This window comes from Centropristis striata, chromosome 16 (genome assembly GCF_030273125.1).
Source record: "Centropristis striata isolate RG_2023a ecotype Rhode Island chromosome 16, C.striata_1.0, whole genome shotgun sequence".
NCBI lineage: Eukaryota > Metazoa > Chordata > Actinopteri > Perciformes > Serranidae > Centropristis > Centropristis striata.
The window spans coordinates 11,354,851-11,377,486 of NC_081532.1; the positions used below are offsets into that span (position 1 = coordinate 11,354,851).

A 22,636-nucleotide genomic window follows, 5' to 3' on the forward strand; every position below is an offset into this window, starting at 1 on the left:
CTGGCTTCTAAAAACAAACACCCTGAAATTGTGCAGCATTATGTCGTTGTGGGCTCATGTAAAAAAACACATCTTGGGTGTAATGTGTACTTGTCTTGAAGTAACTTTCTACTGTTTCTTTCATTCATTCAGAAACGGGGGTGTAAGGCAGCTCGAGAGTCTTGGTGGCTCCAAGATTTTCTCCCAATGTGAATAAACCGAAGAAAAACAATTTTAATGCCACCAAAACCCATTCAAACCACATATTTGTTTATCTGGTTACACTGAGGGATCATTTTCATGCCAGAATGAATGACTCAGTCAGTATAAATCTTTACAGGTAACCATAACTTTTCTAAAGGGACAGAAAGTCCAGACCAAAATGCAAAGTAGGCGTCTATGTATGTGCCTTATGTGAGTCAAAACATCACTCAAATTCAATGGACCATCAAACACAAATTGAGATACATCCTAGACACTACCTTCCCATATGAGAAAATCAGCTATAGCTCCCAAACAGAATATAATGTCCTTCCAGTTTTTCCAAACAGCTTGTGCAACATAATCCAAGTGGTTTGTAGCATGTGCACAATATTTATACCTCAATATGTTTTCTGTACAGTGCACTTACAGTGCAAGGAAGCTTTCATTACCAGTATGAAGCACTGGTAGAGGAAGTAGCCTACACCAATCTTTTGATATAAGGTACCATGACAAGCGATTCATAATCATTAATAGATGCTTTGTCATATGTGGATGGACTGTATTTGTTATTGTAATGTAACTTTAGACCTGATTCTATAGCACGTGGACTGATTTCTATTATATGTGGAGGATAAGATGCTGTTAATTGCCATAAAATTCCAAAGGATGTGACCTGTAAACTTGTCTCTTTTCAGCAGCCCTACAGCACCAAAAATGTACATCTCAACCTAATGTTACCTTAGAAATTGAGTCAGCCATAAAACAACTGGAAACCACCAAAACAGCGACTCCAACAAACACAAAGTACGTTTTTCTATTATCAAAGGGCAATATAAAAATAATTCAGGTAACCTCGTAAAATCATTTTGCATTTTTTAAAAGAAATATACTCATTTGCTTTCTTGCTGAAAGTAAACATTAGATGAGAAAATTGCTACCAACAGCAGTACCTGCAACTAAGAGATGGTTAACTTAGCTAAGCATAGCATACAGGAATGTCATAATAGAAATATAATAACTAGCTATCAGTGGTGGTGTATGTTACCTTTGAAAAGAGCCTGGGTAGCTGTTTACCTGTATCCTTTCAGTTAAAGTAAGCTAACCAACTGCTAACTGTTTAACCTGTCTCATTAGGCTTAAGTAAGCTAACCAACTGCTAACTGTTTACCTGTCTCATTAGGCTAAAGTAAGCTAACCAACTGCTAACTGTTTACCTGTCTCATTAGGCTTAAGTAAGCTAACCAACTGCTAACTGTTTACCTGTCTCATTAGGCTAAAGTAAGCTAACCAATTGCTAACTGTTTAACCTGTCTCATTAGGCTAAAGTAAGCTAACCAATTGCTAACTGTTTAACCTGTCTCATTGGGCTAAAGTAAGCTAACCAATTGCTAACTGTTTAACCTGTCTCATTAGGCTAAAGTAAGCTAACAACTGCTAACTGTTTAACCTGTCTCATTAGGCTAAAGTAAGCTAATCCACTGCTAACTGTTTAACGTGCCTTGTTAAGCTAAAGTAAGCTAACCAACTGCTAACTGTTTAACCTGTCTTGTTAGCCAATCTTCAGCTAACCAACTGCTTATGTTAGCTGTTTCCATAAGGACAATAATTTGTGATGTTGTTAAGATAAAGTTTTAAGGGCTACTGCAACACTGTTCCGCCAAGTTTCATGGCAATAAGGCCGGTAGTTTTTTCTGCTGACGAACAAACAAACCAACACTGAACCAAAGCCTTCTTGTAGGAAGTAATGAACATATTTAATGGATTCTGGTTCAATAAACATCAAACCGTACCCTTTCCAGTTTCACATGATGCAGAAAGCCTTTAACACAAGTTAGCGTCAGGAATCTGGTGAGGACTTTATTTGGGTACATGAATAACACACTATGTCCAGACCACGAGTGGAGGGAGGCACCTTGAAGTCTCACAAGGTTGAGGCTTGGAAGGGATAATCAGATATTTTTAACACTTTGACTCCACAAACACCTAAAAATAGGTGACCACTAAAAATAACATTATCTAATAAAATCTTTACAGGGGCAGTGCAGCCTGGCTTCATGACATGCAGTCATTTTAATTATAGTAATGAGCACAATGCCTTATGTACAATCCTTGCCCACTTTTGAACCCCCCCTCCCCTTTTTCAACTGAAGTCCACATTTTCCACATTCACGTTTCTGGGAGGCCTCCAGTTTTGATTCCTGGTCATTAAGTCTAGCCATGGCTTTAAAAGGAGCCCTAAGCCACAGGATTTAAGTTAACATTCAAATTACGAAGCTTTACATCCACCCCCTCCAGACTATGTACACATATGCAGACAGAAAAAAACACACACTTTCTATATGTTAAAGAAAACAGCGGTGCCCAGTTTAGCTTCATGCCCACCCAGTATTTAGAAATATTCTGCAACAAGCTGTTTTTTCCATCTGCCATGTCCAGTTTTTCTCCAGGACTCCATACACCCAGGTCACATCCACCAATAGTCATGGTTTCATCCTCCTCGTGGGCCTTCAGAGCTGCCGGCTGAGCTTCTGCGCCTGCCTCTCCTTTGCATTAAAGGCATATTTTGTGTCCTGTAGCTGTTCTATAATCTCCTTGGCCTCCTTCATCTCCACAGCGAGCTGGTTGTACTTCTCCACCAGCTCCTGGTTCTCTCTCCGGAGCTCCACCACCAACTGGCTCAGCTCCTCGCTCTGCTTCCCGCAGTGCATCTTCAGCTGCTCCATCTCTGAGAGCGTCTCCTCCATGCGCTTCACCAGGCTCTCCAGCTTGTCCTTAGACATCTCTGAAGTGTTATTATCCACCTTTACTGGGTTTTTGTCCTTCGTGTGTGAGCTTTGTGTCCTTTCTCCTGCGTTGCTGAGTGTCTGTGCTTGTTGCCAACGATTATTGAAGTCTAATCCTCAATTTGTTGCATGTCTCACATGGAGCAGACGTCCCTCCCTGCACAGTAATCTCCTTAGCAGAGCTATCCTGGGAAACCACCAACGCACATAGGTGTGCCACATCGTCTCCTGCTTAAGCCCACTTCATACAGGGGATGACAGTGATTGACAGATTACCTCAGTTCACTGTGTAGTTTTATGTGCTTGTCAGTGAACAAGCATGAAGGCCTGTGATTCATATTCCTCATCTGCAAGAAAACAAAACAAATCAGATTTCTCTCAGAGATTCTACATCATTGAGGGTTAATCTTCTCTGGGAAAGGAGCCCAAACTGCTTCAAGTACATAGCGTAACCTAATCTGCACAGAGCAGGTGTCTGGAGTCGATGCAGGAGAAGCCTTTATGGAATTAACTCTGTAGTTGTTCACCAGACAAGCGGCAGGACTCACATGCCAGAATGAGGCCTCACTGAGGGCTCGTTAGGTAAGTCACAGTATGAGGCTAAACATTCTGGGTAAACTGCCATACTGTGCCAGTGTCCCTGCCAGCCGGGCCAAATGGTCCCCATGGTGACAGCTAATGCGTCCAGTGCGCCCGGCAGCGTGCCAACAGCGCCCTGCAAGCCAGTTGGCATCGGGGGACGGCGAGCGCGGGATACCAGCGCATCAGCACGCTGAGGAATTTCCACAATGTTCCCACCGTCTCCAGAGATGCTTTGTGTCGATGCCTGGAGGTTTCGCTCGTTAGAAAGCAGATGATGCAGGAGAGACGATTGTACTTTGTAACCGTGTTGACGTAAAAAGTAGCTAAAGGAGTGTCGCATGTGACCTCTGACCTCTGAGTGGAGGGGGTCATATAAAGAGAGATCAGTCCAGTTTTGCAAAAGTGAAATCTCAAAACATACACTTTTATGTGGTTTATTGTTCCATCCAGTGGTGGAATGTAACTAAGTACATTTAATCCAGTACTATACATTTTGATACTGATACTTTTGTACTTTTACTTCAGTATGTTATGAATGCAGGACTTTTACTTGTAGTGAAGTCATTCTGCAGTGTGGTAGTAGTACTTTTACTTATAATAACTTTTAATTATAATGATGCTTACAAGTCCCAGGTGCAGCTCGGTCAGATATCAATCATCTCTGTGGAAACATTGGTATGGGTGCCTTTTAAAACTCTCATGAATAAGAGTATGTTTGAATGTGTTTATGTATCTGTTGTTTTTTGTATGTTGTATGTCTTGCTATTGGGTCTAGAGCCTGTAATAAAGTTTATATCTACTTAAGTAGGGGATCTGAATACTTCTTCCACCACTGGTTGTATCAACAGAGCACCAGTGGAAGGCAACTTAAACATTTACTCAAGTACAATTTTGAGGTAGTCGCACTTTAATCGGGTAATTGACAGCTGTTACTTAATTACCATACAAAGCATGTAATTAATTTATAAAATATTGTGAAATATTATGCATTGCAACATGTAGAAGTTTTGCATCACTGGTGATAAAAACTATGGCGGGCCCCACTCGGCTGTATAATGAGTATATAATATGTATGTACTTAAAGCCACAATGAGTAGGAGTAGGAACACAATGAACCTCAAGCAAGAACTACTTGTACAAACAGATTTGTTTTAATGTGACTTGTGCAATTGGCTGTGGAGAACTTGTTGATTCATCAATTTTCTCCTATTTTGAATTTTTCTCCTCGGCACAAATACAAATTACATGTTCTTCAGACCTGTTGAAAAGGTCATGTGCAGTTTTTCACTTAATGTATTGTATATTTTATTACTTTAAGATCCTGTATACTTTATAGTATATAAATTAGACAGGATATATAATACACTTTATATTAAAAAGTGAGATAAAGTTAAGGTAAGAACATTATCTCGACACCTGCAGTGGTGGAAGGAGTATTCAGATCCCTTAAAAGTACTAACTCACTGCAGAATCACTTAACATATTTGCGTGCATAGGACTGCGTCTGTTTGGAGTGTCGATTGTGCAAGATGCAAAACACACAGAGTAGTACTCACTTTTTCACAACATGCTTGATTTAACAGCCTCACAGATCATCAGGGATGGAGCTGCTGTCACTTTTTAAGCCCTGATTTCAGAATTAAGAAAATAATAAGCAGCTATAGTCTACTTCTGGTCAGACAAATATGCAGAAACTCAAACTTTGCAAGCATTAAAAAGAAGATGTCACACAACAGGACACAATGGAAACTTTGGTTTCCATTGGTTCTTCACTTTTAAACATTTTGACCTTTTATCACTTCTAATTTCCAATAACCTTCATACAGTGGTGTGCACAAATGTAGGCACCTGACCTCTAAAGGATTTTTTTTTTCTTTTTTAACTTTTAAAAATAATTTAAAAAAAGGACAAAGGGCCTGTACAAAAGTTTGGAAACTCTGCCAACTCCTCAGGGAAACAATAGCAATTTGTAAAAGCTTCCTATAAGCCTCCTGTCATTTCTTGCTTTTGTAATTTTCTACCATTGTAGAAGAAAACCTCCAGCTCAAGAATTATTTGACCTCCTGCATGCACAGCATATTTGAGATCACTCGTATTTTTATTGATATAAAAGTTCTGGGTCCGTGGTGGTCATTCCAAAAACCTTAATATGTCTTTCCCGGAAGTACTTTACGGTTGATTTTGAAGTTTCCTTTGGATCATTGCCTCGCTGAAACATCTAACCTCACTTCAACCTAAATGTCTAGACTGACCCTCGGACATAAGCTGAACTTTTATTATTTTTGTTGGGTCCACTCCTTCTTCCACACGCACAACAGGCCTCAAGCAGCAACATTACGTTTCTGATATACTTTCTCTTAATTTCCTGTTAAGAGAAAAAAATAGTCTGGTCAACTCCAGATGCAACAATGCTCTAACCAAGGTGTGCTGAATGACGATCATAATTGTTTATTAGCAAAGGTAAGGTACACAAGCCCCTGAACCTAAACTCTATACAAGTTCTGGTGTGCAATTTAGAGAGATGCCATCAAAAGACTGTCAGTACTGGTGTTACAGGAAAAACAACAACTCAGCTTTAACATAATGATCTAATATATGAATACAATAATATACTATATTTATGAACTTTTCTTATCTTGGTAAGAGTGTGCTTGACCACACACACAAAAAAAAACTCTCCAATTATCTGAGAAAACAATGGGAACAAAAAAAATAAGAACAAACTGTTGATGAGACCCAAAACAGAGAATTCTTATTGCTGCTGAAAAACTACTTGTGCCTCCAGCTGCCACACAACCTCAATGCTTTGCCTTTTTCCTCCCCAAAAATGTATATAAAGCAGCAATGCTCTCACGCAAGGACAGTGTGGCGCAAGAGTGCTGTGAGGAAACAATAGAATAAGTCTAAACGCTTCTTTAGGAGGAGAGGAAGACACATGTGGCTGAAGCCTCTACTGAGAGCACTTTGCTGGTTTTGGGTTGATATTGTAGAAAAGGCTGTTTGTTGTTGAAAGTATGTGGTGTTATTGTCCCGTGTTTACTTCTGTCTTTTCTGCAGCTCTTTTACAGTATTATGTGCATTCCTCTGAGCTTTTCTTACCAGGTCTCGTGTGATTCTATCTTACATCGTCAATTGTGTTTTTCTGTAGCCTTCTGTCTTGTTGGTGGAAGTAAACCAATTTGGACAATTGTTTAAGAGGAACCCAAACAGAACAGCTGCTGCAGCTGGGCACTTTAGAAGGCAACAAGAGACCTAAGAATGAAACAGAAACAGTTCAGTTTTGGGATTATGTTCACCTGACTCAGTGAATTACCTGGAACTGGGTCTTAGTACTCACTGCTCATTCATTTTGAAACTGTAAAAAAAAACCTAAAATAAAGTAAATGCTTTAGAATTTGAAGAAATGTGTTACTCAGATACTCTTTACCCAAATTCTGGCACACCACTGTACCGACATGTGACATTTGTAAGCATGTTCTCCTAGTACTGGACACACCCATATTTTGATTGGCAGTTTAAAAAACAAAACAAAAGCACCAGCAGTCACAGTCACCACTAAAAATAAAGCCAAACTATGATTTTACAGATTGCCACTTTAAGTGTTATAATGTGGTGCCTGCTGGCTGCGAAAAAATGCAAATTACAGTCTTGAGAATTTGTGTCAGGCATAATTTAAAAGCAAACAAACAAAAAGTATTTAAAGTTTCATTATTTATTAAAAAAACAAAATCTGAATTGAATAACCTTGCATAACACACATATGCATGTGAAGGACAGAAAAAAAGCCAGTCACCCAACATATTCCCTAAAAACAAAGGGAGAAGAAAAAAAAAAAGTTTTAGAACAAATATCACTATCTTGTTCCCTCTTGGTTTCTTCTCTGCAAGCATGAAACTCATGTGCAACAACAAAACAGCATTCAGTGCAGCTCGTCCTCCATCAATCTGCGTTATCTGGTTCATGAGAAGCCACAGAGTTTGGGTTCATACACATGTCATTATTTCATACAAGATCTTTTTTTCAATACTTTGATTTTAACTTTTTGGTTTGTTTTTAACTTGATTAAAATATACAGTTGAGCAAATAATGCTTCATAACTGGAGATTAGTTTTTCAAAAAAAATGTCCACCAATTCAAGTATCAAATCAAATTAGATCTACAAATCCCTCATTCATCAGTTCTGAGTGTTTTTTCGGCTCAAAATGTGCACAAAGTTTCCAGATTTTCCTCATCTGTGTAGGAACCCCGTTACCATTAACCGTCATGTTCCTAAAAAGTACAAAGTTTCTCTTCTGCATATCTTGAAAAAACAACAGTATCTGTGTATAATCAAAGTAATCCTAGTGTTTGATGTAGCATAGTTGGAGACAGCACCAGGCGAGCGTCATGAGGGCAGCTATAGCCTAAAGGTTCAGAGTTTGTGACCAGATGATCACAGGTTACAATCCCTGGACAGGTTTTAAAAAACAAATTAAATCTCAGTCAGGGAAGAGAATGAAAAGCACATTTCTGTCCCACAATAACAACGACAACATCTACTACTGAAATGCCCTTGAGCAAGGCACTGAACCTCCAACTGCTCCAGCAGAACTGCTCAGCGGCTGACAGTACGTGACTGACATGGCAGGTAAGTCTCAGGTGTGAGTGTGTCAGTGTGTGTGTCTGTGTGCGTCAGTGTGTGTGTGTGTGTGAGCTTTCCTCCTCTCTGCAGGCTGTGACTTCAAATGTGATTTAATGTAAAATTAAGGGCAGGAAACACAAGTTAGTGTCACAATTATACTCTTAACGCTAAAGAGACAACAAATTCTTCCACTTTTCCCCGTGAGAAAGATTCAAATGCTCAAAACTTTATGTTCAGTGTAAATCTTTCGGGGAGTGAACCGCTCCGGCTTCAGAGCTTTTTGATTCTCGTGTGGGAAAACAAAACACATCTTAACCATTCTTAACAGCGGTGAGGAAAGCACGTCTGGTGACCGACAGCTCATACACAATCAAATTACACATTTACCAATCTAGTATCAATATCATCAGAGTGTCCGTTAGGTTGATGAAGGCTTTTTAATCTTGGGTTGAGTTTTGGGGGGGCGGTGGTGGCTCAGACGTTGTAAAAAAAGGAGATGTCCGATCAAAGTCTTTGAAGGGAGATTTAATGAAATTGTCTCCCTTCGCTAAACAGCTACTGCCAAGGTGTCCCTGAGCAAGGCACCTACTGTAAAGCCCCAGTTGTAGAGGGCTGTGGTTGTACTGGGCAGCTCCCAGGTATGAATGTGTGTGAAGAAGCAGACAAGCTCTTGTAAAGCTTCCCTGGATAAATAAAATACTGCCACTAAACTTCTCTTAGTTTGGATTGAGCCTGAGACCGGTCACGATTTGAAGATGTGGTCCCAAGTCGAGCGAGAAATGTCACTTCTTGGTTTAAAACTGAAATAAAATATTTAAGAACAGCTGTCGTGGGGAATACCCTCCCTTGGCGCCCGGAAAGAAAGGCAGAACAAAAAACAACTTGTGTCCCGTCATCATGAGTTCTTAGGAGGGGACGTGGGGGCGGGAGGGGCCCTTGCATCGCCCTTTGTTCCCCCGGCTGTGAAGGGACCGCGCTCGTGTTGTTGGCCGGAGGGCTATGTGGGTGAGGGTTATCAGGGCAGCGTCCTGCTAAATGTAGAACTGGTGTAGCGCCAGCCTGTCCATGAAGGGCTGTACCAAGTTGTCTGTGGCGAAGTAGAAAACCAGGCCGAAAAAAATGGAGATGGGCAGAGCCGGGAGTGCTTTCTTGAAGATGGCGAGGAGGAGCAGGGTCAGACACAGGCCCTGCGGGGGCAAAGGCAGACAAAATAAAACACAGAGGAAATAGCACATTGTGTACCAAACAAAATCAGCTCTGAGGGGGAAAAGAAAATGGTTATATAATCAAGTGGTCCGCGTAAAGTGGGGTTAGATATTGTGCCTAGAGATAGAGATGAGGTTTGCGGTGACTCGAGCTTGACATTAAAATAAGCAGCTGTGGTCACTCACAATGAGGATGGCTACAAAGCAGGCGAGCGTGGTGTTCCAGTCGCCGCTGGCTGTGGCCGAGGCCTTTCCCACCAACATGCTGTAGAAGATGAAGTCTCCGAGTCCCAGCTTCACGCCCCCTGAAAACACAGGAGGACACCGCATTCAGGGTGGAGTCAATTCAAACACAGGATTCGCTTCAGCCCCACACCCTCCACCCCCCTACAGAAATCTTTTCTCAACTGTAATTACTGTACGAACAAGCGATCCGACCCCATATTTACCGAAGCTTTAACTTAGAAAGAGCGCAGGGCCCCCCGAACAGTACGGACATGAAACCTAGCAATTGCCATGAATAATCGCTTCCTAATCTGCTCTGACTAAAAACAGTCTGCAGCCAAACATGTAGGTCGCATTCACATATGCACTTTCACAGAAACGGGAACACATAAAAACATTCCCAGAATGTTTTATGTGTTCGGAAAAGAGGGAAGTGAAAGATGATGATTACACACTGAGAGTTCACAAGTTTGAATTACAGAGCTCGGCTTCGTATTAGGGCTGGGAGGTAAATCTAAAAGCATCATAATGAAGTATTATTACCCTTTCATGGTGAAACAATACATGATACAAATGTTAATGCAGGATTTCTATTGTATAAAGAATAATGGATGGACAAACAAACAGTTGTGTAGGAAAGAAACACAATAGCCTCCATGTAGAGAATGAAAACATTTTAAAAAATTACAAACACTTAAGCTGCTATAATCCATATTCTGTTACTCTGTTGTTGCTGGATGTTTAAATAAGTTGGTGAAAATAAGTCAGTGTTGCACCCAAAGTGGCCAAAACAATCAACAGGGCTGCAACTAGTGATTATTTTCATTATCGATCAATTGTTGTCTAAGAAATGTCTGAAAAAAAAATATCCACCCAGTCCATGATGTATTTGAATGTAAAGTTTTATGAGTCCAAAACCCAAAGATATTCACTTTAGTATGATATAAAATTGAGAAAAGAAGGAAAGCTTCATATTTGATAGGCTGAAATTTTTTGCATGACATTGCTTTTTTTTGGAAAGCTTCATATTTGATAGGCTTTATTTTTTGCATGACAGTTGAGATGGCCTTAATCAGACTCACAGGGGGCACATGTCTTGTTCTGCAACATGCGAAATGGACAGTATGTCTTTTTGAAATTCATTATTCATCACTCTTTTGAAATGTTTTCTAGACAGACGTGATGCAGCTGAAAGTGCTCTAGTTCAATCAAAGAAATCTGATGCCTCTTCATCATAACATCATAACATGAGGCATGTTTAAGCAGTATAGTTTATGCATAAATATTTTATGTTACATATTTGTTACTCACTCTCCTCATCGTCGTCTTCCACAGGAGGGCGGGCGGAGGGCATCTCCTGGACCTCCCGTCTGGTCTGTTCGGTGGACTGGATCGGACCCAGCTGGTGTTCCTGCTGGTTGACCCAAGTGGAAGTGAAACCTCCGTCGTCCTGCGACAGACTGGAGGGAGCCGGAGACGCCACGGCTGCAGACAACACAACTGATAACAGTTCAACTAAACAACTCTGTTTGAAAGGTGACGTTCAATCACTTTGACCAAACACTAAGACACCCTGCTTACCATCTTGAGCCTCTTGTTGAGGTGGCGCCGCTTCGCTTGAGTTCCTTTTTGGCCTGTCAGTGTCGGCCATGTTGACGAGCCAAACCATCGTAGCTGTGGAAGAAATCAAAATATTGAAGGTGTCAAGATATATGTTACAAGCAGAATGCAAGAAAAACTAGGAAAAGCAAAGATTTCTGAAAAGAAGTTTGCTTGCTTCCACTGAAATGTCTCTGCCACTTCAACTTCTTTCATTGTTTGTTTATTTTGAAGTTAAACATTTGAAACAGCTTAAAAGTCTTACAATGTTGATTCTTTTACGCATTTGACGTGTATTTGTTCGACAGTATTTACCTTCAGTTCCACTTTGTCCTTGATTGAAGTGTTAAAATTAGTTTAACTGGTATTTGAAACAGAAGCAATGAAAAGGTATTGAAGTGGCAGTTTAATGGAAGCACAGGAAGCTCAAATGAGTGTTAACATTTATAGCATCTTAAGTGATATTTGAAGTCTATCCACATAAAACAGTAAAACTATCAGATGAAGTGGAAGCACTGAATGGAGTTGAAGTGTCATTGCAAGTGACAGCACAAAAGGCGTCAGAAGTGAAAGCGCTGAAGGAGGATGAGTTGTTAAGTGAATGTGGTGCTGAAAAGGGTTTAAAAATCACTTGAAATGAAAATGCTAAAGGAGTTGACGTGCTGAAAGGGATGCATTTTAAGTGGAAGCACAAAAAGCAGTTGGTTTCTGAAAGGATCTGAAGCGTCAGTTGTCTGGTAGTGAAAGCACTTTTTAGCACTGAAAGAAGTTGAAGTGGGAGTTTGATTAAAAAAAGGCCTAAATGTCTGAGTGGACTTGCTGACAGGAGTTGAATTGAAATGTTGACCTACACATGCAACGGAAGTGTCATAATGCTGACAGGGATTTAAGTCACTTGAAGCAAAAATGGAGAAAGGAGTGGAAGAGTCAGTTAAATTGAAAGTGCTGGAAAGAGATTGCATGTCAGTTAAAGTGGGAGCACAGAAAGTGATTGGTTTCTCAAAGAAGTTGAAGTGACAGTTTAATAGGAACGCAAATTCAGCTTCTTTAAAAGTAGGTGTTTTAATGCCCAGCCTCTGTTTTAAAAGAGTTAAATGTTCATAAAGTTATGTCTGTAATCAGTGTCTGCCTTACAGGAGTAGATGAGAGCTGGAAAGATGGGCTCGTTCCTCTCCTGAGCCGTCTCCACCAGGATCCTCAGAGGCCCTTTGGGACAGAGCACTGCTAACAGATCTGTGAAAGAAGACACAGACCAGACAGACAAGTGATGTTAGACACCAGACAGAGACCAAAAAACATCCTGACGTGACATCTGGGATAACAAAAGACAGAGACTTAGAGTTAAAATAGAAAGCCATTCTTCATATGAAGGGTATACTTCCACAAACAATGAAATACTTGAACTGAATTTCAAAGAATATATGAATCACACTGTGAATCACTCTGACCTGAAGTCTATTTCCACTTAAACTAAAGTTCCTTTTCCACGAAGAAATATTTAACTGGCAACAAAACAACCGAAACAACAAGGAATACTTGTATGCCAGTCAAGTTTCTGTTAATGTCTGTCCAGACTTATATAATATGCAGTATGTGGTGAAGACTGAAGGAATTTATCAAAAAGAACTTGAGTGCATGTTTTGTTAAAATATTGATGCTCCAAACATGTTGCCAAGTCGGAAGAACAGAAGATTTATAGAATCACTAATGTTTCAATGTGGGCACCCAAGATTGATGCCACAAATTCACATTTTTTTCAGAAATGTTGTCATAATAATTAGCATATAAATTCTTGAGTTATAGCCACAAGTGAGTTTTGCGAAGTCATATTGACCTTGACGTTCTAATAATTTATCCCATGAATCGAAGCAGAAGATTGCTTCAAGAAACTGAGAACAGATGGACAGACGGACAACCCGAAAACATAATGCTTCCAGTCACAGCTTGTGCCAGCATGGAGGCATAAAAATGTCAATGCCACTCAAACTGGAAACTCTTGGTAATAAACCAATAAACATAATTGGAATATGTTGGGAAAGCTCTCTCTGTCTTTGTCCCCGATGACCTGTGTACACAGTCTTTGACAAAAGAGACAAAGCAAATGAAAAGCTTTGGATAAAATAAGCTGTTCATTGTGATGCATTTACACACCACGGCAGCACCTGAACCCTTTTAAATGTAAACTCCTATTATAGTGACACAGACAAGTTTTTTTTTGGCAGGTGCTATTATTATTTACTACTAGCTGACAGGAAAAAAACATGATCTTGTCTTTGTAGCTGATGCATTATCTATCTAAACCCCTTTCTGATGGGTCAAAAAAAAAATCAAACTGAATCTAGAGTTTTTGTCGTCAGTATTTTGAAAATTTGAGCAACCACCTCTCTGACCATCACCAAGAATCTATTTTTGCTGGCCAGACTTCCTTTTCTCATATAATTTTTTAGCAAACCAATGACATTATCAACACTGGTTTCATACATAAAGCTGGAAAGAAAAATAAATGCTACCAAGAAAGTAGAACCACTGTTTATGATTATATATGTATGTCTCAAAACATTTGATTTCCAAATGGATTCCATTCTTGCAAATGTTTAAAGAAAGTTAGATTGCACATTTTTAATCTTTTCTCAAGCTCTAAAGAAGAACCAGATGACTGAAGATATTATTTTGTGCACCATTGTTCAAAGGTTGGATAAAGAGCTCATCTTTCTTCTTTAAAAAGTACTCAGAGCAGAGGTGGGAGGAGGATTTACCGTAGACAGATATGACTGCTAATATGAGCCAGGCGGTCCACTCTGGCAGGTACTTGATGAAAACCAGGGCCATGAGGGCACTGATCATGATGAGGTAGGCCTGCTGGAGCCGCAGCGGTCCTTTCCAGTGAATACACATCATGCCCACCACTCCGAAGTTCCAAACTATTATCGCCAGGGTGAAGTAGTCCATGGCCACATTGTAGGTCTTGAAAACCTCTCTGTTGGAGGGAGCACAGAAAGAGTCAATCAATCATCGTTAACACTAAGACGACTTGACATTTACGAGAAATGTGTGGGAACCTTGAGAAATGAGATAAAATGTTGGGGGCTTACTTGAGGTAGATGTAGGAGAAGAAGAAGAGCAGAAGGAGGGAGGAGAGGAAGAGCCAGCCTTGGATCACCTGAGAAGGCACAGATCAGAGTCGTGATGGGACTTAATGTTTGAGCAGATCAGTACTTGAAAATACTTGTTGCCAAATGTAAGGAACGTCACAGGGTTTGGACAAAAGTTAAAAACCATTATCTCAATGTGTTCAACCCCACCCACCTGGAGTTAAACAAGTGAAATATTCAGACCCAAACTGCCATCATTTAAAAGCACCCACAGGTTTGTATTTTTTTCTGACTATTTGTGCAGAACAACGCACACACACCTATCATCCTTGCAGACTCTGCTCAGTGCCGACTGTCTCTTACATGACAGGAAAAGCACAGATGGAACTAATAACATTAGGGATGGCTTTGTTACAATGAAGTGATCCCGTAAGCCACGACAGTGTGCCAACATGCAGATAGAACAGGAGAGAACAGAGGGTTGGAACTGACAAACCCAAATGGAATCAAGCCATTATGGGCAAGTCAAAACGCCCCCCTGTGAAACCAGTCTAATAATCTACTATAACTCCATCTAGGAGGTCTAATAACGTGGGAAAAATGTGCTGACTTTGAAATCACTCCCCATTTACTAGACAGCACATTATGTTGCATGCAGGCACTTTTGACTGACTTAATGACCCACTTAAATAAAGCTGAACCATTATTATTGTTATGAGAAAACACCTGTGCTTTCCCTAAAATGAAAAGTCAACATGTCTGCAGTAAAAAGGCTATTTAAACCTAGTTGAAAGGTATAATATGCAACGATTCCTTTGAGAAGATCAGTTGCTACTGTTACTCAAGGCAAGGTGATTTTATTTGTAACTTTCAATCAGAAAGTCAATGCAAAGTCCTGTAGAGAAGCAATTTTGAAATACAATAGAGATAACTAAAAATTATTAAAGTGGAATTAAATTTAAGTATAATATGCATTATGCATGCATTATAATATGCTTTCTCACATTAAATATGTCTAAAAAGACCTATGTTTTATACATGTATTTATATACTTTGTTGAGTTGTATACTTAAATAATCCCAAATGTTTCCAGCAATTTACAAACAAATAGAATTATTAAAATCAAGGTAATGGTATGTTTCATTTGGTCCCCTCTAAATGCCACCATTTTCAATTTGAGCTTTTAGCGTTTTATAATTGTAGCTGTCTGCCAGAAGTTTTCAGAAATGTACAGCACGTTTTTATGATACGTTTTTTCTGGATCTTAAACTATGATTTTAACCAGATAAAGGATTTGAGTTGTCAGACGTCTGGATCTCAATTTATCAGAGAAACAAGTGCCAGGAAGTCCTGCAACAGTGTTGGAGCAACAGTGATTTCAGACTTTCCGATGTATTGGAGAGTACACAACCTCTGCAGATAATTTGTCTCCTGGTAAAAACCTCCTGAGGGGACTGTAACCGAGGCTGACCTCAGGTTGCAGCTGGACCATATTGAAACTCCCATCTTGTTTTAGGAGATCACTAGCTGCAGGAAATTACATATTTTGCGTCTAAACAAACATTATTATTATTATATTAGGTCTGACTGCAGTGAATGGGACTGTGTGACAGGTTGTAGCATGTACCTTGTAGCAGCGGTACTTGTATAACAGCACCAGCACCAAAGTCATGACGATGATCACAGTGATCATGATGGTGGCGTTCAGGATGGAGTTCAGGGCTCTCTGTCCTACTGTGTCTGTGTCTTCAGGGAACGGGGTGTAGATCCTGGAGGTGACACACATCTCAGTCAAACAGCAAATATAATACATTCAAGACAATACAGTGATTCTTATTTTAGTGGGTTAGTGAGTAAGTTTTCTGCTATTTTAGAGGATTTTAACTGCTTCGGTTAGGAGCTGAAGATAAAAAAATGTATGTTTAAGAGCCACTTCAGATTCTGATTCAATGACCTAATACAATTACAGTACTGTCTTGGTATTCAAGCTATGCAGTCATCATGTACATTGCATTTACTCCACCTAGTGGCACAGCGGCCATATTACATTTCATTCAAACACCAGACATAATGAGCTTTGGATCCCGTCAACCACAATCTGTCCGATAAGAGTTATAACACTCACAGTCTCTGCCCGTCGTTCTGGGTGTAGAAGCTGACTGACTTGATGGTTGCCACGACAACCACCATGCAGAGGGTCACGGGAACGAACAGCATGATGACGTGCTTGGCTCCGTATTTCAAGGTCAACTCTTCATCCTCGTCCTCCTCCGTCTCCACCACACGTGGAGGCCGAGCAGCAGGGGGCTGTCCGTTCTGCTCCGGTCCGCTACCATTACCACCTGCACCTGCACCTCCTCCACCCCCACCTCCACCTCCACCTCCATCTCCTCCTCCTGAGCCTCCTCTGGACCGTGCTCTGGTCACCGCAGCATCCTGTGGCTGCTGGGCCGGTTCAGGGGCCACGTTGGTCTCCTGTTGGTTCTCCTGAAGGGGACAAGAATCATTTTATTTACTAAATATTTTAGGAATTTACATTATACTTAAGCAGGGACAGTTTGAAGCAAAATTTTCTAATAAGATTAACATAAATAGAGCACGACCAATATGGGATTTTTGAAACTGATGCCGATACTGATCTTAGAGGGGGAATATTCATTGATAATTATTTTGAGCTGGAATGAAAATAGATGTTTTTATGTGGATTGTGCACTAATTTTTCAGCACTCTGCAAATGTCCCCAGAGAGCTACTTACTCTCAAAAATAAAACTTCATTAAGTAACATTACACATTATTATACATTATACAAATGATGTATTAGATTGTCAGCCAATTCTATAAATGATAATAGGTTCATATAGATATTATTAATATCCAAGGAAACATGCTGAAGCAACACAACACAAGTTGAACACAACTTGTTTCTCAGAGTAAACAAGAACATTTAGGTGTGTTCCAACATTTTCTGATGGGCCAGTGGTCTAAGACTCTAGACCAGAGAGATTTAATGCTTTTATTTGAAAGTCAGTAATATGGAGATGACAGGAAACTGTCTGTGAGAGATCGGGGAATGGCCTGCAATAAAAAAGGAATCTGGTTAGGAACCACTTTCATTACGTGTTTAATTGCAAGCTGTGATTTGCAGCACAAAATCATTTCTCGTTTTTCTCATTAAAGAAAGTTTCACCACTCCAAACAAAAGCATTACTAGCGCTGCACAATTAATCAAAATTTTATTAAAATTGCAGCATAGTCCAGTGCAATTTCCAAGCTGCCAGAGGCGTGTAATTTGTTATAAAGCAAAATGTGTGTCAATTTATTTACTGCAGAGATGTCCCAGCCAACAAATCATATTATACCAACTTGAGAAAAAATCTTTGTTGGGTAGTGATCCTCAAGTTAATGTATTTTTCAAAGAAAGTGACAATAATGATGCAAAAATCAGCATTCCTCCAGTATCATAAATCATATCACAATTGCAATAATCGTGCAGCCCTAAGCAATGCAAGCAACAATCATTTGTGAAACATGTTGCTGCCACTCGCTTTAAAAAAAAAAAAAAAAAAAAAGAGTGCAAGGCTCAAAACAGAGACAATGTGGTTCACAGTTGGCCCTTTAAACCCTGTTTCAATCTTCTTCAGTCAATAAATTCTGTGTTTAGAGGCTGTATGAGCCTGAGAAAGCAGAGCTTTTCTCTAAATCTGCCATAAATAGTCCAGACCTCTCCATCTTTCTGTAGAACTTCTGGAGCAACACATGTGTAAACAAGACCATCAGAATATCAGATAAAACACTCTTAACTCAAGCGTTTCATTTGTTTTTATTGGCAAAAATGTCTAAATTGAATAAACACTCCAGGAAACTGTTATCAGGCCACACATGTTTGCATTTCAGAGCCTAAGTGGAACATTCACACTCACTAGACCAGTTCTTCCAAGGATAACAACACTGCACTCCTTCCCACTCGCCCCGAGGATCCGTCCCGTCAGGACAATAAAAAAAGGCAAATCAAGGAGACTGAGTGAACTAAATCTGTCAGGCTGCCAGGCGAGTCAAGACATGCGGCAGCCCTGACATGAAGCAATCTCACCAGGTACACAGAAATAAAGACAGGAGGCATCTCCAGAGACAGCTCTGAACAGTGAAAGCTGCCTCAGCTTTTAAACGGGCTGCTGTGTCAAATGACCTCACTGTGTGGTACACCACACTGTTTCTCAGTCCAGGGAATAAGGCCAACTTCCCAAGGACACAAAGATACAAACTGCTAGACTGAATTTCCAGTTACTTTGTAAAGTTGTACTGTAGTACTCCATCAAAATCTGTGTAAAAATTTATATTTTAGCTAAACTGCATGTCTCAGCTTTCTGACCTCATTAATGACACTGCTGGCGTAATGACCATAATATGCTGTGAAAAATATGTTTTGTAGCTGCAAAGACTTGTGATGTACATGCAAAACTGTTATGGGGTAAACAAGGCTTATAGTTGTTGAGTTGACTGTGACAGCAAAGGGGACTTTGACTACTTCACTAGTCTGGAGGAGCCACACCTATATTTACAGGACTGCAGACAGATAATGAACGCTGGCATCTACCCTTCTTATTCAAAGGATAAACATGTTTCCTTACCAGAGGAATGAATAATCAATAATCAAAAGAGGAAACCTGAATTATCACACTCCTCCACAGTGTGTGGCGTAACAAATTGCGAAACAGTCGACTCTTTCATCTCTGACTTGACACGGAAAAACCAGGTTTTTCTCACAACAGTTGGGTAATCATTACCCAATACATCAACACGGACAGTCATACAAATATAGTGTGACACATTCTTTTATACTGACCATACGGTTTTCAATGTTCATGATGATGTTCGCCATGGTTGGCTCGGCAGACACTTGTCCTCACATGCACACCAAATTCTTTTGCCCTGAAAAAAATAATACAGGAGACAATATTCAGTTTTAAAGCACATGAAATGAGTACACAAAAGATAGATACGTGAGTGGATAAATGTTGTAGGCTTGTAAAGCTCTGTGAGATAAATATGCAATTTTAAAATGACTTGACAGTGATTCAAAAAAGCAGAAAGCACATGGAAAAAGCATCTTATTCTGGAGATTTAAAAAGCGGTGTTACGAAAAAGTACACTGATATTACAACAACAATTCAAAAAAGTAAAAATGTAGTGTATATTTATAAAAAGTTTGAACATAAAAAGTACTGTTTTGTATAGTTTCATTTGAATATGTCAGAAAGGATCAGCCAATTGTTTAATTTGGTTTTATTTACGTTTCAGACAACGTCCCATCTTTTTTTAAATTGGGGTTGTGGACACAAAAAAAGAGCAGAGGTCTAATAGGAATATTGCATCAGACTGTTTACCTTAATGCCAACTGTACAACACTGATGTGTACCTATACATCAATTCAGTGATCCATGGTTCAATATTATCAATGCATATAATCATCTTTAAAGTGTGTCTTATTTTCTCAACTCCCACTATATATTTGTTCTTTTAATTAAAATATTTTGGGTGGGGGGGGTCCATTTAAATATCAGGAAGAGCTCAGTTATAAAATTGTCAAATATTGTTTTAGTAGCTTTTTGTGAGTTTATAACTGATGAGCATATGATATCATTTCATATTGCACGCTGCCCTTGTGATTTTAGCAAATATGGTATTGTGATTTACAGCCCTATTCATCAGCCACGTTAAAGGACAGGCTGACATCTTAATTATCAGAGATGCAATGATATTTAAAACATATAAGATTTAAATGACTCCAAAAAGTATCTTATATTAAGACCTGCATAACATGTACATTCAAAGAGTTATTGGTCACTGTTATTATTCTTTCTGTGATCACCTTCCAGTGTGACTCTACACAATCCGCAGTGCTTATTGTGCGCAAACACTGCATTTAAAGACCAGCCAAAGCTGACATTATCAAGTTTCAACAGTATAACAGAGATGAAGTCTTCTGGGAATCAGGTGGTTAGAGCTGATTCAAGCTACTGATGTGTGCCCAAACATTCTTGAGTGAGCTGAATAGAGTGGGTATCCCTGGGGTTATTTTCTTAATATGAAAAAAAAATCCTTTTTTATGTTTTCACTACACTGTGTTTCCTTGCTGAGCTGTCCACCAGCTGTTTCATCACTTTCTAAAAGTACTAAAACGCATTCAACAAAAAGTTAAGACTGAATTTATTGACACAAGGAACAGAGTAAATGATACGTATATGTATATATGTATATATATATATATATATATATATATATATATATATATGCTTTTAATATTTGCAGATATAAAAACCTACATACATATGAAGCGGAAAGTGATGCTTGGGTTGATTAAGAAATGGCGTCAGAGCCTTTTTTTTTTATTCCTTATTTAAATGGTCAGCAAGATACCTGAGATAAACTTGTGTTTATTTAGCAATTTATTACATTTTTCCTTATTCTGTATTTAAATGTTCACCAAGTGAGTGTCTGATATGGAAAATACAGTACTATTTAACTATAAAAATTCACTATATCGTCCACCATATTGGTAACGTGTGAATTTTTCCCCTCAAGAAAACTAAATCTGTCTGGCTCTGGTTCACTTTGTGATTTGGTCTTTTCCACAAAAAGTGATTTATTTTCTCAAGTATAGAGCCATCACATTTATTAGACAGGCTTTGAGTTGGTGTTGGTTGTTGTGTGTTTTAGTGGTTGTGCTGTGTTTTCAGTCATATTGTGAGTATGAATGTAATGGTGTCCATTAATGTATTTTATTATACTGAAGTATTGTTTAATTATAAATTGGGAGCCCAGGAGGAGTAGCTACTGTAACAATACAGTAGTTAACGGGGATATTAAATAAACTATGAACATTAGGCTTGATTACAGTGACCGGTAACTATGCAAAAAATAGACTTAAGAATAATTGAACGTATCCTCTAAAAAATGCCACCAACTACACTTATAAAATAGAGGTTAAGCCTACTTGCACGAAGATTGATATTACTTCATTTGAAACAAAAGGCAGCCCCAACTTAAATATATCATAAGTTAAATATATCATATTATGTTATTAAAATGGCAAATACTGCTCAAAAGTAAAGTTTTGACCATCAACATTTACCTCCAGTTGGGATGCAGCGTTCACGTTACTGCTTAACCTTCTGGAGTCCATCTATTCATTGAAAATATACTGAACATGTTTTATTTACAGTAATAACTGCTGAGAAAGCCAGATAAAGTGCCATTTATGTTTCTAGACCATTTTAAAATGTGAATTTTCTTCCTACAATGAAAACTATGACCATTTTCAATTTACATGCAAATAGACTGTTTTATAGTTTTATTTATCTATTAGTTTCCCTGCTGTTTTTGTTTGTATAAATAGTTTTTAAAAAAGAAGGTACATTTCCATAGAAACCTGTGTCTTTTGTTTGTATTTTGGGTTCCTGGCAGCTTTATTCTAAAATCAGACTGATAGCCAAGTTTGTTTGGATGGAAAGGAGCCATGCATGCGATGTAAGGACAGACTGAAAGATGCTAAACACAGACAGAAATTAATGCATAGGAAGTTGACAAATTTGAACCAAAATCTCCTGGACTTCAGGGGTGTAAACGCCGGGAAATAATAATTAATTAATATCTAGTGATGTGCTGACGCTTCAATGTGACTTATTGCTAGCGTAACTTGGTAATAACCTAAAGGCTACTGCGCGGTAACGTTAATTATCTAACTGTGTTCATTAATCATAGAGTTATTTCATTATTAGCGAACAGCTAACACGGCTAGTTAGCCAATAATGCCATAACGGCAGAGCAGGCAGCGGCCGCCGCGGCTGGCTAACGCTACATAACTGTCACAGCTAAAACACAACGTTGTTCTTGAATAGCGGCTGGTTTAAAAATATTTACACTTACCTACTTTGAACAACAGCCAATTCCCTTGTTTTAGTGTTGTAGTGTGTTCTCAGGTAGGTTTTAAACCCTTCTTTGTTGTTCCTGTCTTCACACCGAACATCCGGCCGCTGCCGCACACTGCTTCCTGCTCTTACTCACCGAGGCGCGTTCACGATCAAACCGCTGTTTCACAGTTTACCCATAGACTATTTTTTTTCAATGCTTTATTGAAAATTAAAAAAATAAACACTTCTGGCACGTTTTTCACAGTACACACCTTCCATAAGTGTAGAAAGAATGCTAGGTGAACATCAATCAACAGGAAAACTAATAATAATAATTGTAAATTCAGAGCAGTTGAAATAAAATAAAAATAAATAGACAAAAATAAAATACATATAAAACTGTTTAAATGCTGTTAATCAATCAATAAGAGGGAT

At 39.1% G+C, this 22,636-nt stretch overlaps 1 protein-coding gene across 3 annotated transcripts; it reads right to left on the minus strand.

Moving 5' to 3' along the window:
* Nucleotides 1–5,972: 5,972 nt before the first annotated feature.
* Nucleotides 5,973–22,342, minus strand: psen1 (presenilin 1). 3 transcript variants are annotated; one of them, XM_059353607.1, is made up of 11 exons: nucleotides 22,218–22,338; nucleotides 19,135–19,220; nucleotides 16,416–16,777; nucleotides 15,918–16,059; nucleotides 14,291–14,358; nucleotides 13,955–14,175; nucleotides 12,333–12,431; nucleotides 11,181–11,273; nucleotides 10,911–11,084; nucleotides 9,561–9,679; nucleotides 5,973–9,356 (listed from the first exon to the last, which is right to left on the minus strand). In XM_059353607.1, the coding sequence occupies exons 2-11, from the start codon at nucleotides 19,168–19,170 to the stop codon at nucleotides 9,201–9,203; spliced, it is 1,470 nt and encodes a 489-aa protein (XP_059209590.1). In that variant the 5' UTR covers nucleotides 19,171–19,220; nucleotides 22,218–22,338; the 3' UTR covers nucleotides 5,973–9,200. The 3 variants fall into 3 exon arrangements, with proteins under 3 accessions (XP_059209590.1, XP_059209589.1, XP_059209588.1); XM_059353606.1 differs by having other exon boundaries at nucleotides 5,974–9,356; nucleotides 10,911–11,099; nucleotides 22,222–22,342; XM_059353605.1 differs by having other exon boundaries at nucleotides 5,974–9,356; nucleotides 10,911–11,099.
* Nucleotides 22,343–22,636: the final 294 nt, after the last annotated feature.

What these genes read in the sequence shown, in the direction of transcription:
- psen1 (XM_059353606.1), bottom strand. Translation starts at nt 19,170, where the DNA reads ATGGCGAACATCATCATGAACATTGAAAACCGTATG. An exon ending in CAGAACGACGGGCAGAGACT is followed by an intron (nt 16,060 to 16,415) that starts GTGAGTGTTATA and finishes TGTCACCTCCAG; the next exon opens with GATCTACACCCCGTTCCCTG. An exon ending in AGCAGTCATATCTGTCTACG is followed by an intron (nt 12,432 to 13,954) that starts GTAAATCCTCCT and finishes CTTCTTTCACAG; the next exon opens with ATCTGTTAGCAGTGCTCTGT.